The sequence below is a fragment of the Acanthochromis polyacanthus genome, chromosome 5 (assembly GCF_021347895.1).
Source record: "Acanthochromis polyacanthus isolate Apoly-LR-REF ecotype Palm Island chromosome 5, KAUST_Apoly_ChrSc, whole genome shotgun sequence".
NCBI lineage: Eukaryota > Metazoa > Chordata > Actinopteri > Pomacentridae > Acanthochromis > Acanthochromis polyacanthus.
Genome location: NC_067117.1, coordinates 28,711,784 through 28,727,115, shown reverse-complemented (window position 1 = coordinate 28,727,115; position 15,332 = coordinate 28,711,784). Strand labels below are relative to the sequence as shown.

Below are 15,332 nucleotides of genomic sequence, written 5' to 3'. Positions count from 1 at the left end.
CATGATGCGAGTCTTTTGTTCCACAACATCCCAAAATACCTCTATTGGATTGAGATCTAGTGACTGTGGAGGCCATTGGAGTACAGTTAAATCATTGTCATGTTTCAGAAACCAGTTTGAGATGATTTGAGCTTTGTGACATGGAGCTTTATCCTGCTGGAGGTTTCATCAGAAGATGGTCCACTGCGGTCATAAAGGGATGGACATGGTTAACAACTATACTCAGTTAGACTGTGGAGTTTAGATGATGCTCAGTTGGTACTAAGGGGCCAAAAATGTATCAAGGAAATATCCACCACACCATTAGACCAGCAGCTGCCTGAACCGTTGATACAAGAAAGGATGGGTCCATGTTTGAACTTCAGCAGGTTGTCTTGACCACGTCTACCAGTCTGATGCACTGAGATACAGAACAGGTGTATCTAATGACTTGGACTGTGAGTGTAAATACTCTGTAACATTAACTAGCTAAATGTCAGGTGTTTTTATTGCATATGGCTAAATGGTGGTGTCATGGATGAGGTCACAGCGCCTGGAAATGATCTGTTCTGTAAATGTGTTCATACTGAGCACTGAGCTATTTTCGTATTGTATGAGTGTCACTAGAAGTTAACTGGACTTTTCTCTCAGGTTCTTGATGATGAGAAAGGTGAAATGTCTTCGAGAATCTCAAAGACGTTCCATTCTCAGTCATCCATTCGCTGGATGACTGAGAATCTACAGATTAGTTTCATATTAAAGCCTTCAAATTACATTTAAACTATGTGAGACAGTCGATTAATCTGTTGGTTGATGTACAGAAAGACAAGCGACTATTTCTATAATGAGCTCTTTAGGAGGTTTTTCAGGTACAAATGCCAAATATTTCCAGTTCCAGTTTCTCAGTATTTAGCATTTGCTGCTGTTGTTTTCTGATGAGAACAGAAATGAACTGAATCAATCTTTGAAGTTGTAAATGGACCGAGGCAACCGCATACGATGGCATCAGCTCAAGCTTTCATGACAGGGTTTCTGCTTTCTTATATTTTCTGGACCATGTAATTGAATTAAAAAATAACTGGCTGATTAATACATAGAAAAGAGAATTGTTAGTTCAAGCCATCGTTTGTGCTCTATTTTCTAAATCACCCTCGTCCTATTTCACATGTTGCCTCGAGACGTTCTTTGAGAAAAATGATGTGAATCTATCCAGAAATGTTTAGTGTAACGAATCGGGAAGCATGAGTCACGAAATAAGTCGCTAAATAATGTAAATATAGTCAAATCAGTTAAAAAAAAAAAAAAAAAGCAAAGAAATGCATCTGTTTTTAATCAACTAATTCAACTTATGTGAACTCAAGTCAAAGTCTGTCGCTGTGGGTGATGTTTGTGCACATCAGTAGCTGCTCTTTGTATATATGATTTAGTTTTATTCATTTTGATTTGCTGCAAGGGGAAATAGGCCATTTTCAGTATGTACGCTTTATCTGTATCTGTAAGCTACTGTTCTATACGCTGTTTAATGTAATACTGCTTCTATTGGATTATGAGGATATGCTGTCTGTTCATGTTGCTGCAAGCATACAGCATAGAAGCAGCACGTTGCATCTGTAAAAATGTCAAACAATAAAAATGACTCTGTGCTGATTCAAATCAGGAAATAAGTTAACAATGTCAACTTTTAATACGTGAAAGTAAGTTTCTGTCTGAGCTTTGTGGCACCGTTCCTCCAGAATATAGTTAAAATGAACACAAATAGTCACCGTTGCAGAGCAGAGGCACTTTATCAAGAGAAAATCCAAGGAAAGACATCACTGTAGAGGACGTCCTGTTTGACTGACAGATGATATCTTTGAAGTGCGGCACAGAAACATCACATGGCTGAGAAACATACAGCAGATGGAGCCAGAAAGTACAAAATACAATAACTCAAAGAGCTGCTTTGTCACTGTGATTCATGTTCCTCTGGAAGGAAAATGCAATTTAGTTTTCAAATCTAATTTTTGCACATTGACATTTACAAGTGAGCGCATCAGATTTGTGTGTCTCGCTGTCATCGTGACCTCTGATGTCCTCTGCAGCAGCACAGGTGTGGACTTAATGAGGCCGACGTTTCTGTCCCACAACTCTGGGAGTTGGTTCTGTCATTTTGTTTTTGTACAATGTTTGTAGGCGCTCAGTTGCTCTGCTGCTGCTGGTGGGGGTTGTCAAAATGATGTTTCAATAATGGAAGAAGAAGAAAGAGAAGGAAGGAGAAGGAAATCAGAACATAGAGGAGGAGGAGGAAGAAGAAGAAAAGAGTGAAGGAGGAAGAAGAAAATCGAAGAAGAACAAAATAAAGGAGGAGGAAGAAAATAGATGAAGAGGAAAAAGGAGAAGATGATGATGATTGAGGGAGGAGAAGAAAATCAATCAAGAAGAATTACAAAATAGAGGAGGAAGGAGAAGAACAAACTGAAATAACACAAAATACAGGGTAAAACCACAAGCGCAAAGCTAAAAACTATAATAGTAATAATAAATAAATAAAGGGGAAAACAAAATGAACAATAAAATATAGTCCAAAACATGAATTACACGATAAAAATATGCAATACAAATAGATGACTTCACATAAAAGAAAACCTATAAAAGGGTTTTAAGAAGTGATTTAAAAGAACATTCACCATGAATTTCATTTTTCCCCATCTTAATTTTCACTTTCATCATCTTTCCCCAGGTTTCTCTGTCCATCCCAGGACTTCCGGTGTTAGAAAAAGGTGAATCCTACTCCTGCTTCTTCGAGGACAGCCACAGTCCGGCCGCCGTCACTGAAACTGGAGTCACCTGTCATTCTCCCGACACCAGCCGAGTTCCCATGGTGCCTCCAGGACAGGGTGAGTGTCTTTCAAACCCCAGATCTGACCAAAACTCACGCACCTGGAGATTAATTACTGCTTTGAACTTTTCAACTTCGTGCCTGGAGGACTTGACTGCTCCCTGTCACGGGATTAATCTTAGTGTGTGTCTGTTTTTGGATACACAGTATGTTTGTGTTTGCTTGACCAGACATGCTGAACATGTATTCACTTCGGTCTTTTTTTGTCAGTAAATCTAGGCTAACCCAATCCATTTTTCTAAGCCAGCTTACACAGCGGGGAGTAATCTCTATTCTTAAAGCGTCGATCTCCCCGGTGATTCTATGCTTGGACGGCAGATTTTGGTTGTCCTGGTTTGGTTGCTGTTACAGTGCAATGAGAGCAGCTTGAGAGTCAACGAGGGGCCTGTAAATAAAAAGCGAAGGTCACAGTCGCCCAAACATTTACATTGTTTTTGTGTATCTCTTTCTCACACACATAGATTGTGGTTCCCAGGCCAGGATTCCTGAAAACTGCAGTTTGTTGTAGTTCTCAGGGTGCAGGACTCAGCAGGAATCAGCCCATGGGGGGTTACTGAGATATGGACACGCAGACTGTATTTAAGACTTTAGCTCTAGAGGCTTACCTTTACTAAAAGAGGGTTAGAGCCAATGATCACCTAATAAAAGACAGCTTTCTGTTTGACAAAGCTTCTGCATTGGACTGGAATTCAGTACACGACCAAACAGATCTTAAACTGCAAATCCTCTGTATAAAACTGACTAAACTTCAACATCTGAATCATTAATTTTTGTTTCATACAAGGGAGTCAGCACAGGGTTGAAAGTTCACTGAAAGGTTGTGGAATCCTTGAGGTATGAGAGCTTTGTTACAGATAAGTAAGTAGTTGGAGAGTTGTTTTCCTTACAATTAATGACTGTTAGGACGTGTTTGTACTGAAGTGCAAAAGGCTGGATTTAAAATGTCAGGCAGAATCCGTGCCAGAACTGTAACTGTGATCCACCAAATCAGTAAAAGTGACAAGAAATTTTTAATTTGGGAATAATTTAGGTCACCAAACTGACAACTGGTAATTTTCACCTCTTAAGACAAGGTCCAGATTCTCATTTGCCCGTAATGAAAATGAAAAATTAGAGGTGAAAAACATCTTTGGGTTGCTTTATTAGGCATTAATTTAACAAAAAGTGAAATATTCTAGATTGAGATTTGTTGAAGTACCAAAGCAACAAACCAGAAATTTCAGAACGTGTATTTCACAGTGTTAGACTAATCAGATTCCAATGAACGACAAGATAACATGTAGTCTAAACCAAAATCACAAAGCGAAACAAGTATGTAGGAAACTGAAACTGATGATGGAGGACCTGGGATAAAAGGTGAGTTTGCTTAAGATGTGATCTAAGCTTCTTTCTCAATGGGAATAGGGATCATAGGAACTCGACACAAGGTGTCATCTTGCAAGACAGATGTTTCCAGATGTGCTGATCTTATCTGAACAAGCACAAAGAAACAGTAAAACTGAGTGCAACAGAGGAAAGACGCTTCCATGTTTCATCCAACAGCATCAGCTCAAAACAGAAACCTGTGGGACCTTGATAGACCATCTACAGAGAAGTGTGTTCATGGAAAACTTGCAGCTTAAAGGCCATAAATCTGATGCGGAGAGAGAGATCCAAGAGACCCACCTGTGCACAGAAATACAAGAAATGGGTGAAGATTTACAATTTAAAACATTTGAAGCAGTTTGGTCACTGAATTCCTGGAAAACAATTCAGCACAGGGGAAGTTCTTTGTAGGTTTGGGGCTGCAGTTCTGCACTTTGATCAGAAATATTTTCCTCTTCAGTGATTCTGATTGATCAAATTCAATCAGCAGAATGATTGCGTTATACGTTGGAGTCACTGTTTCTTAGATGTTTATCTCTGTGTGTGTGTGTGTGTGTGTGTGTGTGTGTGTTATCCAAACCGATCTTCATTACAACTGAACAGAGCTGAACTGACAACAAGCCCAAAAGTCCAGCCAGAGAAGAAGAACTGTCTTCTGCTACAATAATATCAATAAGTCCTGCTGCAGATGGTCTACAGAACATCATGGAGTTAGTCTGGGATTATATGAAGACAAGAGAACAGTAGAAAGACTGTGACAAGATGCTGAACAACCGACCTGTCAAATATCCTAAAGATGTCTTCAAGGAGGAGAAATGGTCTTGTTATAAACCCAAAGAGTCCTCAAAGCCAATCTGAATTTGATATTTTCTTTTTTTTAATGTATTTGATGTTAATTAAATAAAAACTACTCTAGACTCTTAAAGCTCTGTAAATACTGTGTAAAAGAAGTAAAAGACATAGAAATGAGAAGACATCAGGACATATTATCCTTTATCGTACCAAAATTAGCTTTGTTGTTCTTTTAACATGACAAATTGCAGGAAAAGAGAAATTATCTTCTCATGCAAGTTTTGTTTTTTGTAGTTTTTCCATCATCTCCAATGTTTAGGATTGGTTGGTGCTCTCAGAGGTTACCACTAAGATCTGGGAATGTGGTGACTTATTTGGACGAGAAAACAAAAGCAAAGGGTGGAATTACTCCCCCCAAAGTGTCCATTTTTAACCATCCATCAATGTTTCCACTGACAGAACTTTTAATGCTGCCGTGTCTTCGTCTGCAGCCTCCAGGATGAGGATGGAGGTTGCACATCGGTTTCATCAGGCCTCCGTTTTCTGGCCGTCTGACCAGAAACTGATCTCTTTCCTCTTCCCTGGGCTGATGTGTTGTTGTTGTTTTTTTAGCTCTTTCCTCACATTGTCCTCCTCTCTGTGTTCTTTTGTCAGATTTTGTCACAGTCACCTTGTCTCTTCGTTTTGCCGACGTCACGGTCACAGAGAGGGGTTTCACCTTCTACGACTGCACGGCTGTTAAGCAGCTGTCTGGCAGCATGCCGTGAGTTACCACCTATGATTTATCAACTCTGCTCTGTCGGCTTGTCTCCTCCCTGATCTACTCGCTGCAGACCTCATAATCAAGTGCTGCTCCGTCTCTGAGACTCTGCTTTTCCATCTCGTTTACTCGGCCATCCTTTGTCCTCCATCGATTCACCCTTCAAACATGTTTCTCCATTTCTTCCACCTCCTGTTTTCTTCTTCAAACCTGTGATCCCCTCCTTTAAACACTCCCTTTTAGCTCATCCAGATGTTAACTTACAGTATATATTACATGTGTCCATGAAGGCTGCAGGCTCGTGACTTTTTGCCCTTCACTCTGATTGATTTGGTTTGATTGATTTGATTTTCCATCCCAACGTTTGTGCATCGCATGTCTCTTCTGTGCAGCTTGAGCCTGGATTTAACTCCAACCAGTGTCCATCATTTAAAAGATAGAGAACATTAGATCTCATGCATGAACATTTCAGTGTTTCTTTTGAGTATTTAGTGAACAGTCTTAACTGCACATATGTACAATAATCAGTCACAAGAGTCTTTTTCTTGGGTAATGTCACATTTTTGCTCACTGCAGGTTTATTTTTCACTGCAATATGAAGTCCTGCACCTTTATTAAAACAGCAAAACCGTGATTAGAATTAGAGGATACTGTGAACATGTTTCTGCTTTGAAGATAAAGATAACATAAAGATACTTTATTAATCCTCAGAGGGGAAATTCAGTGGTAAAACAGTGTTGCTATGCTATAAATCATTAAAACAATACATTTTTTTGTCATTTTCACTGCTATATAAAGTCTTGCACCTCTGTGGAAACAGCCAAACATGACGAGAAGCATAAAGAACTAAAAATGTGTTGTGTGCATTACATCAAAGTTATAAAGCCATAAATCATAAAAAGTTACATTTTTTTGTATTATATTTTACAAAAATTGGAAAAACATGTAACCCCTCACTACGGGATCATTTTTCACTGCAGTATAAAGTCCTGCATCTCTGATAAAACAGAAAAACCGTGGCTAGAAGTACAGAGAATTTAAAAACATGCGTTATAAAAAATGTTGCAGGTTCAGATATTAGGTTTTTCACTTGCGTTCAAGTCCTATTTCATGTTCCCAAACAACTAAAAGCAGAGCGATTTGATCCTCCCAGAGGATTGTATACAGTGAACTGTTCTCAGAATACGCTTCAAATAACATCCAAATAATATCAGGTGAAGAGACAAAGCTGCTTTTTTTTAGAAATGAATAATAATAATGATCCCTGGAAGAACATGTTGAACCGACTGTGTGTTGTTTCCTGCTGATGTGTTTCCTCTCTGTTCCTTCTCATCCCGCCACTCTGCTAAGAAACTGAATTAGACCGCCTGACCTTTCTTACCACTGCAGGCAAACTGGCGGCAATTGGATTATTGTGTGTGGTCCAAGCTCTGCAATAGCTGTATCTCTTCCTTTGTACCATCCTTTCTCCCTTTCCACCTCTAGATAAAAAGTCCACACTACTTCTGCCACTTCTCCAAACCCCGACTCATTTCAAACGGGCACAATTACTCTCTGCCTCTAACGTTTTGTCTCCTGTTGTGTTTTCGTGAAGCTGCCGTGGTTGTGTTTTGAGCCGATGGGGCTGCAACTGGTGCGTCCACCAGCACTCGTGTACCCACAAACCCACCTGTGACGAAGGCGTGATCATCTACAACCAGCATGTAAGTCCCAGCGGTCTAGATAGGGAATGTGTTCAAGAGCAGGTACAGCAGTCACTAAGGTGTTAAAATGCAACATTTAGTCAGTCACCACTTGTGTTCTATAAATGTTGAAGCACTTTTCAAGAAGTAGGACATCAATAATATCTTTTTTTTAGCCGTTTGTTATGTGTTTTTAGGTTATCCTAGATCTAATTGATATTTTACCACAAATTGATATTCTGTACACTGCTGGACCTTGGTACAAATTTTGTTCCCTTGTGTTGTTACAATAAACTAAATTGAAAAGTAGCGCAGAACTGTCACACTTCTAATATTAAAGCCACAGAAAATCACAGTTATTGGTTCAGTTCTTGTGTATTATTTCAGAATAAGAACTCTTCAATGTGTTATTTAAAACCAAAATTGTTGACTAGACAGGAGTATTTTTGATTGATAACAACTGAACTGAAGCACAATACAGTAACACATTTAAAATAAAATCCACCATTAACAGTTATTGTACTTTTTCCAAAATAAAAGCTCTTGAATGTGGATGTTTAAAATCAAAATTGTTAACTTGACACGAGTATTTTAGGTTGATTAAAATTAAATCTACAAAAACCACCATAAATTGGTTTAATTAGTGTGCATTATTTCAAAATAAAAGCTGTTGAATATGTTTGTTTAAAACTAAAGTTGTTGCTCAACAAGAGGATTTTTGGTTAATAAAAACTGAACTGAGCTGAAGCACAGTGCAGTAACACATCTTAAATTAAATCCACAAAACACCATTAACTGGTTCAGTTATTGTACTTTTATCAAAATAAAAGCTCTTGAATGTGCTTTTTTAAAACCAAAATTGTTAACTCGACAGGAGTATATTTGATTCATAAGAACGGTAACTAGCTAAAGGTCAGGCTTCCCGTTTAGTGTTTTGTTGTGTAAACATCTGCATTATTTGTAACAAAAGTCATGCGTCATAAGAAACAATAACAGCAACTCACGTGTTTAACATCACATTTGAGTTTGGTTGTTTTCCCATTTTCCTTTAAGTTTTTTTTTATGATTTCTGTCTCACCCTCTCATGTCTTCCTCCCTCCTCCTCCCTCCCCCCAGTTTAAACTCCCCACCTCACCTCCTCCCACCGCCAAAACCATTAAAGTCATCACGGCAGCCGCTACCACAACGGCTGCCCCGACAACCATCACCACGACAACCACCACAACTCCTCCTCCCACCACCACCACAACAACTATTGCCACTACGACTACCACTGCGGCCCCTGTCACTATAGCAGCCACCCAGGAGCCCACCACCCCTCCAGCACCCACCACTCCACTCATAACCTCCACCAGACCCGAGCCGACCACCCCGCCCAGCACCCTGCCGCCCAGCACCGCAGCACCCACCACCCCTCCACCTCCAGAGTCCGTCACCGGGAAGGAAGAAGAGACAGAAACAGGCGAGCTCGTCGTCGTCATCCAAAGTCACTCCGGAGATGCTACGGTTACAACCAGTGTCGCCATGGGGGCGGCAGAGTTGATGCCCGTCACCGTGGCAGACGGTCTGAGCGGAGATCAGGACACCGTGATGCCTCTGATGATCCCGGACTCTTCACCTCCAGAGGTGCTGAGAGAGTCGACACCCAACGTCTCCCAGGAAGCAGAGGGGGTGGTGAGTCTGGCCGAGCCCCCCAGCCTCGGCTCCTCTGGCTTCCCCCTGCCCACACCCTTCCCTGTGGGCGAACCGGTCGACTCCGAGCCCCACCTTCACTCGGATGTGACTCCGACGCTGCTGCCCCCTCAAGACTCCCAAACCGAGGCAGGAAGCCCGGACGCCGACCCCGAGGTGATCCTCTGGCCGAAAGAAGCCGACGTCCCCGCTGAGGGTCCCGTCCAGTCAGAAAACGAAACGGCTACGTTTTCAGCCACTACCGTGCTCTCAGGTGACGGTGAGGTCGACCACGCCCCCCCGTCCTACCCCCATCTGCTGGATACCGACTCAGAGCTGGACTACCAGTATGATTCAGCTGATGCCTTCCTCCCGGTGAGTTCAGACGCCTCCGTTTTCCTCCTCCTCCTCCTCCTCCTCCTCCTTCTTCTTCTGCTTCTTCTTCTTCTTCTTCTTATCAAGAATGCTGATGCTCCCAGCTCCTGACTGAACTCCTGCTGTAGCAGCAAACCAGCTTCCCCGTCTGCCCCTCTTTCCATGCTGTCCAACTCCTCTGTTCTTTTTGTTATCTTTCATTGTTTGAACTGACCGAAAAACAGCCGCTTGACTCTCAGCGCTGTTTTTTGTTTTGTTTTATGATCTTTTTACGTCTCAGCAGCTCTTTAACTCTTTAGAAACACACTTTGAAACTGAATGTTTCTGTGAATGTTAGTGGATGAAAGTGAAACAGTGTCGTAGCTTTGTCCCAGATGTTTTTATTATAGCTCAACCAGGATTTTTTAGGTCCGTATCAGTATTAATATTTAATACTGGCTAATGTGCGTCTTTTGAACGTTAACAACCATCGATTCAGTTTGTATAAGGTGCTTGTAAGGAACCGTGTCTTCAAAAAGTGTTAATTGAGACATTTATCAGCTTGAAAATACATGTGACCTGCAGGTAAGCCAACAAGAGCATAGTGTGTTTAATAAAGTAAGGCATTCCAATGTAAATTTTTTGATAGCACAATGTAAAAAGCCTAATAGCTAACTGTTAAGCTTGATTGAAGGTGAGGAGGGTGAGTAGGGCTGAGGTAAAGATGCAAATTATCGTCAAGTGTCAAAGCCACTGTACCTGTACAATCAGCACACGGGAGGGGTGCAGTGCATGGCTCATGGTGGATTAAGATTGTTGTTGTGTTGCACAGTTGAGTTGAGAATGGGAGATGTTTCAGTGCCGTTTCACTCAACTGAGACACCGAAAGCAAAATTCTGAGTTTGGTTCCCTTGTCAGCTGCGACATCATTCAGTGACTGCTCCAGTACAGCTGGCATTCCTGTTAAATTACTCCTGTTGCACTTCTCTGTATGAGACATAACCCGATTCTCAAGAAAACCCTCAAAAAGCTGCATGCACGTCCACTGAGATGACGCCCGATGACAACCCACTAGTTCAACATTGCTTATTGGTCAAAGGTTTCAAGTGAAGTGAATCATTTTTCATGGGAATATTTGGCAACTTACAGAGAATTAGTTTTATTAACTGAATGATATGGCCTCACTTCCTCTGGAAAACCACCAGATTTTGTGACAATATGGCAGCTGCTAGTAGTGGTTGAGAATCCCCGCCAGTCCAAGGTCTAAATGAAGTCATACTCCAGGTATTTATCCTCATATTTCCTGCTTTCTGCTTTTCTTCCGTCCTTTGATTCTGTCTCTGCTGGTCGTTCTTTGGCATTGTGCAAAGTTACTTGTGCAAACAGGAGATGATGTCTGGAGTGTTTATTTATCAAGCATCCTATAGGTGGTGCTGTTATCCAAGTGTTTTATACACTCTTTCTATTTCGGGATAAACTTTGTACCATTTGGAGGGTTCAAAATAGAAACCATGTAAGAAAGAGGTTAAGTACAAGGCACTTAAATATAACCTATATCATATAAAAGGGGAATATTGAAGCAACTAATGAAATTTGTGTAATCATATTGAAAAAATGGTTAGTAAATGGTTGATTTTGGTCCACCTCTCTGGTTCGTGAGGACGTACTGTGTGTGTATGAATGTAGACATAAGCAGAGTGCGAAGAAGAGAGGACTTGTGTGTTAATATTATTGTACTGAACATCAGGGAGACGAAGGCTCCTACGTCAGCTGGGGCTCCTCAGCTTGTCCCTGTGTGGAGAAGGTCCAGGGTTCATCGCTGCTGCCTGTCAGGGTGGAGAGGAAGATCACTTTACTGGCTCGCAACCTGCACTTATATCAGGTAAAAACACACTCTGAGGCTCAGACCACAACAGGAAGGAGTTTGACCCCTTTACCAAACCGGAGTCTTGGTGTGTTTTCAGGACGCAGAGCTGGACTACGAGTGTGTGTTGGTGATTGAAGGCCAGACGGTGGTGGTGGACGCCTACGTGGAGACTGATGATATCAATCCATCAAACTTTGACATCACTTGTCAACTACACAAGGTTTGTTGTTCTTATAAAAGGGGTCATACTCAACAAGTAACATGTTCTGTCACTGAAAAGGTGACTTCAGGGGTAATTAACCACCTGAATGCTCAAACTGGGAAGGAAAATTGCAGCTGATTCCATGACTTGTTGCCAACAACATGTCAAATGAAATCATACAGAGTTTCAGACTAACTTTACACATTTTCACCACACTTTTTGGCACCAAAAACACAAGTGTAGCCAATGGAGAGGATGCTGTGACACATCAAGAGAAGGACGGTACACAATGGTTGGGATGTCAGTGGTCAGTAGGTGTGCAGCTAGCAGCAAGATTCAAGAGTTTTATTTGTCACATGCTCATACAGTATGTGCAGTGAAGTGCAAAGTGAGTGTTCTCAAGGCTGTGCAGTAACAATAAGACGTTATAAAAAGAACAATGCTTTAGAAAACAATAGAAAACTTGCCAAAAAAATCGCAATATCATAAAAAATGAGGTAGAAATCAGGGAGTAGTGGTGGGTTTATTGCTGACTGTCATTGCATTTACTGACATTTCTCCAATCTCCAAACCAAAGGTGACTTATATTAAAGGTTACCCAAAACATGAACGTGAACCTAAAATAAAACTCCAAACTGCAGTAAATCTTAAAGGCTGGACGATAACGATAGAACCACCTGTGAGTCGAAGCGCAGGGCACAGCAGAGCAGCGAGGAGTGAATGAATCAGCTGCTGCAAATGGCAAATCAGACGATGGTCGATCTGCGATGTAAATCAGAATGCAAGTGGAAGAAAAATGCAGCTGTGCAGCTAATGTCAGTCAATAATTTACAAATGCAGGTAATTTGGTCCAGCTTTCATATTTTAAACATGACGAAGTGCAACTCCAGAGCTTCAGAATTTCTGTCAGATAATTAATCCACATCTTCAACCTGACTTTGATGAAGCCTCTATGTTTTCAGTTTTGTGTTGATATTGGCTCTGGGTTTAACCAGTGTTGGTGAATGTAGATCTAGCAGATGTAGGCGACAATAAGAAATATTTTGTTGTTTTTTTGTGTCTGTCCAGTACTCATACTCAGCTCTAGTGGAGGAATATAACGCCATGGTCTATGTGAAGAGGAGGGACACCTTCCATGTGGATAGTTCTCCTGATCTCTACGGTGAGGTCACATTATCATTTTAGATTGCACTTTGCTTGGTTTTATTATTCTCTGTTGTTTGCTCTCACCACACCTTGCATGAAGTTTTTTGCACTTCTTTAGGTCATATTTTTTTCTGATATGTTGAACAATTTGCAGTATATAGATGTGCAATGTCAGTTACACCAGTGTTTTTATGTTTTTTAATGCATCAAATATGCTACCTTTAAAAGTTTTCATAGACACACTTGTATATAGGATTCTTCTTTGAGATTTTTCTGTTTTATGCTTCCACATTTACTGCTGTGCTTTAAACATGTCTGATTGTGTGGATGTGTTTTATACTGTGCAATCACAATAAAGGAATTCTATTCTTTTCTAGTCAACATAGTGGTAAAATTTTAAGAGAGTATTTTTGCAAGTTCGACATCAGCCTGACCACAGCATACACCATGAACATTCCTGCGTCTTGTGTCCTCAGTGACTCTGTACAACTGCTCTGTGGGTCGATCCGACTGCAGCCGCTGCCACACGGCCGACCAGAAGTACGGTTGTGTTTGGTGTGGAGGTCCTCAGGCCAGCTGCTTGTATTCAGACTCCTGCAGTGAACCCGTACAGCAGACATGTCCAGCCCCCGTCATACACTCAGTAAGTAATGATCTTTGAAACTTAATCAATAAACTTTAATTTGCAACAACTGGAGTAGATATGAAATTCATTTGGTTGCAGTTTTTAACCAAGCTCAGGTGTGTTTTTAACATCTGATGGTGATAATATCCTGTACTTATGAAGTCACAGTGACTTAAAATGGACAGAAAAAAATGACAGAAATTCTAAAGTTTCTGCCAACGACCTTTAATAATTTGTTGTTATTTCGTATAGGATATTAGATGTATTAACACTGGATTCATAGTGCTGTACGCAGATTTTAAAGCTGTGAGGAACTTAGTTTCTCTCTTTTTCAGCTGAATTTAGAACTTAACTTGATTTGAAGGGTTTCATCTTGTATTACTGCAAAATGTTATTATTTTTGTTGTTGTTTTTTGTGTTTATGTTTGTTTTTAAAGCTTTGTAATTACGGAAATTTTAAATCCAGCTGAAAACTGGGACTGTTTTTTAAGAAGAAGGTTCAGTTTAATGGACAGTGAACACACATTGGTAGTGTGAGGGTAAAATTTTATATTTCTTCACTATATGTAAACTAAAGTTACTGCACAAAAACATCAGCTGTTTGTGAATAGGTCAGGTGGATTCATTTTTCATGAAATGGCCCAATTATGTCATACAGAAGTCGTAATTAAAGATAATAATTGTCTCTGGTGAACGCAATGTTGTTTTATATCGGGCCATCAAGAAAGTTTCTTTTCAATTGAAGCCTTTCCTGGTTTCTTCCAGATTGAGCCTCTCTCCGGCCTGTTGGAAGGAGGAACCATGGTGACCATCTCAGGCTCTAATCTGGGCCAGAAGGCTGAGGACATCCTCCAGTCTGTGCTGGTAGCTGGGGTTCCCTGCACGGTTCTTCCCAGCATGTACGAGGTCTCCTCCAGGTACAGACCAACTACTGCTGTTTGAGCTTAATTAGACATTGCCAAGGTGCATGCAAGGCTTTCTTTAATGCATGTTTGTCTTCCAGGATCGTGTGCAGGACCAAAGCCAGTGGAGGAGAGAAGACAGGCCAAGTGTCTGTGAAAGTCAGCGGAGGAGAGTTTGGTTTGTCCAGCCAGACATTCAGCTACCAGGTACTTAGGATTAAAGTTGACAGCAGTAGATTATTCTGGATTTCATTCATTTTTTTCATGGTATCTCTCCCTCTGCACCACCCTTACAATTTGAAAACTTACTGAATATAGACCAACTTGTGAGTGAAAACTGCACATTATAATGTTTAAAAGTCACCCAAATCATATTCTCTGTGAAAGTTGTGATGTTGCAGCACCAAAGTAGATGTAAACATTAAAAACATGCACAATAGTGTAATAACTTAAGAAATTTGATGTTTTATTCTAACTTTTTAATCACTAATCTTCAATTGAGATGATTTAAATTCTCTTTAATTGATTGAATTCACAGAATTACAGATGTCTTTAGAAGCATTCTTTCTTCCACATCAAAATTTCAAAACCCCAAAGCACTGAATTCACAAGAAAATTCTGAGAAAATACTGGAGAAGTTTGAAAGTATTTGGCCATGTTTCTTTTTTTCCGTCTCTGCAGTTGCTAACGAAAGAGTGGACATTTTTTGACTGAAAAGTGATGGAGAGAAAAATAGCTTATGTAACTTGTTCCATTCTTCAGGAAGCTAACACGAATATTTGTTAATCTTATACAAAGGTTGACTTTACACCCTGAAATAGACATCTAATCTAATCTGTTTTAACGTAACAGGTGCAAACTGAAGTTTTTAACAAGGAAGGGTTTGAAAACAAATAAATGTTGAGACTTGACAACCAGTCTGTTAATGTTTCCCTTGAAATCTTCTGCATTTTGACAAATGAGTTAAGCAAATAAGCTTTTTAGCCCTGCATTGAATGTTAGTGCCACATTATTAATTCACTCCACTCACTCTTCCATATACCAGGGTATTTGAAATAGCTGCAAAATGACCTGAAACATCTCGATTGTTAACATCCCAATGTCATCCA

At 40.4% G+C, this 15,332-nt stretch overlaps 1 protein-coding gene across 1 annotated transcript in view; it reads left to right on the top strand.

Moving 5' to 3' along the window:
• Nucleotides 1-15,332, top strand: part of plxnb1b (plexin b1b) — a 143,328-nt gene that overhangs the window by 107,136 nt on the left and 20,860 nt on the right. Inside the window, exons 10-19 of the mRNA XM_022208187.2 lie at nucleotides 2,699-2,855; nucleotides 5,669-5,777; nucleotides 7,369-7,477; nucleotides 8,573-9,502; nucleotides 11,229-11,363; nucleotides 11,446-11,568; nucleotides 12,619-12,712; nucleotides 13,173-13,339; nucleotides 14,087-14,238; nucleotides 14,325-14,430. Of these exons, the coding sequence (XP_022063879.2) occupies nucleotides 2,699-2,855; nucleotides 5,669-5,777; nucleotides 7,369-7,477; nucleotides 8,573-9,502; nucleotides 11,229-11,363; nucleotides 11,446-11,568; nucleotides 12,619-12,712; nucleotides 13,173-13,339; nucleotides 14,087-14,238; nucleotides 14,325-14,430 (2,082 nt within the window). The remainder of the gene's footprint in view (nucleotides 1-2,698; nucleotides 2,856-5,668; nucleotides 5,778-7,368; nucleotides 7,478-8,572; nucleotides 9,503-11,228; nucleotides 11,364-11,445; nucleotides 11,569-12,618; nucleotides 12,713-13,172; nucleotides 13,340-14,086; nucleotides 14,239-14,324; nucleotides 14,431-15,332) is intronic.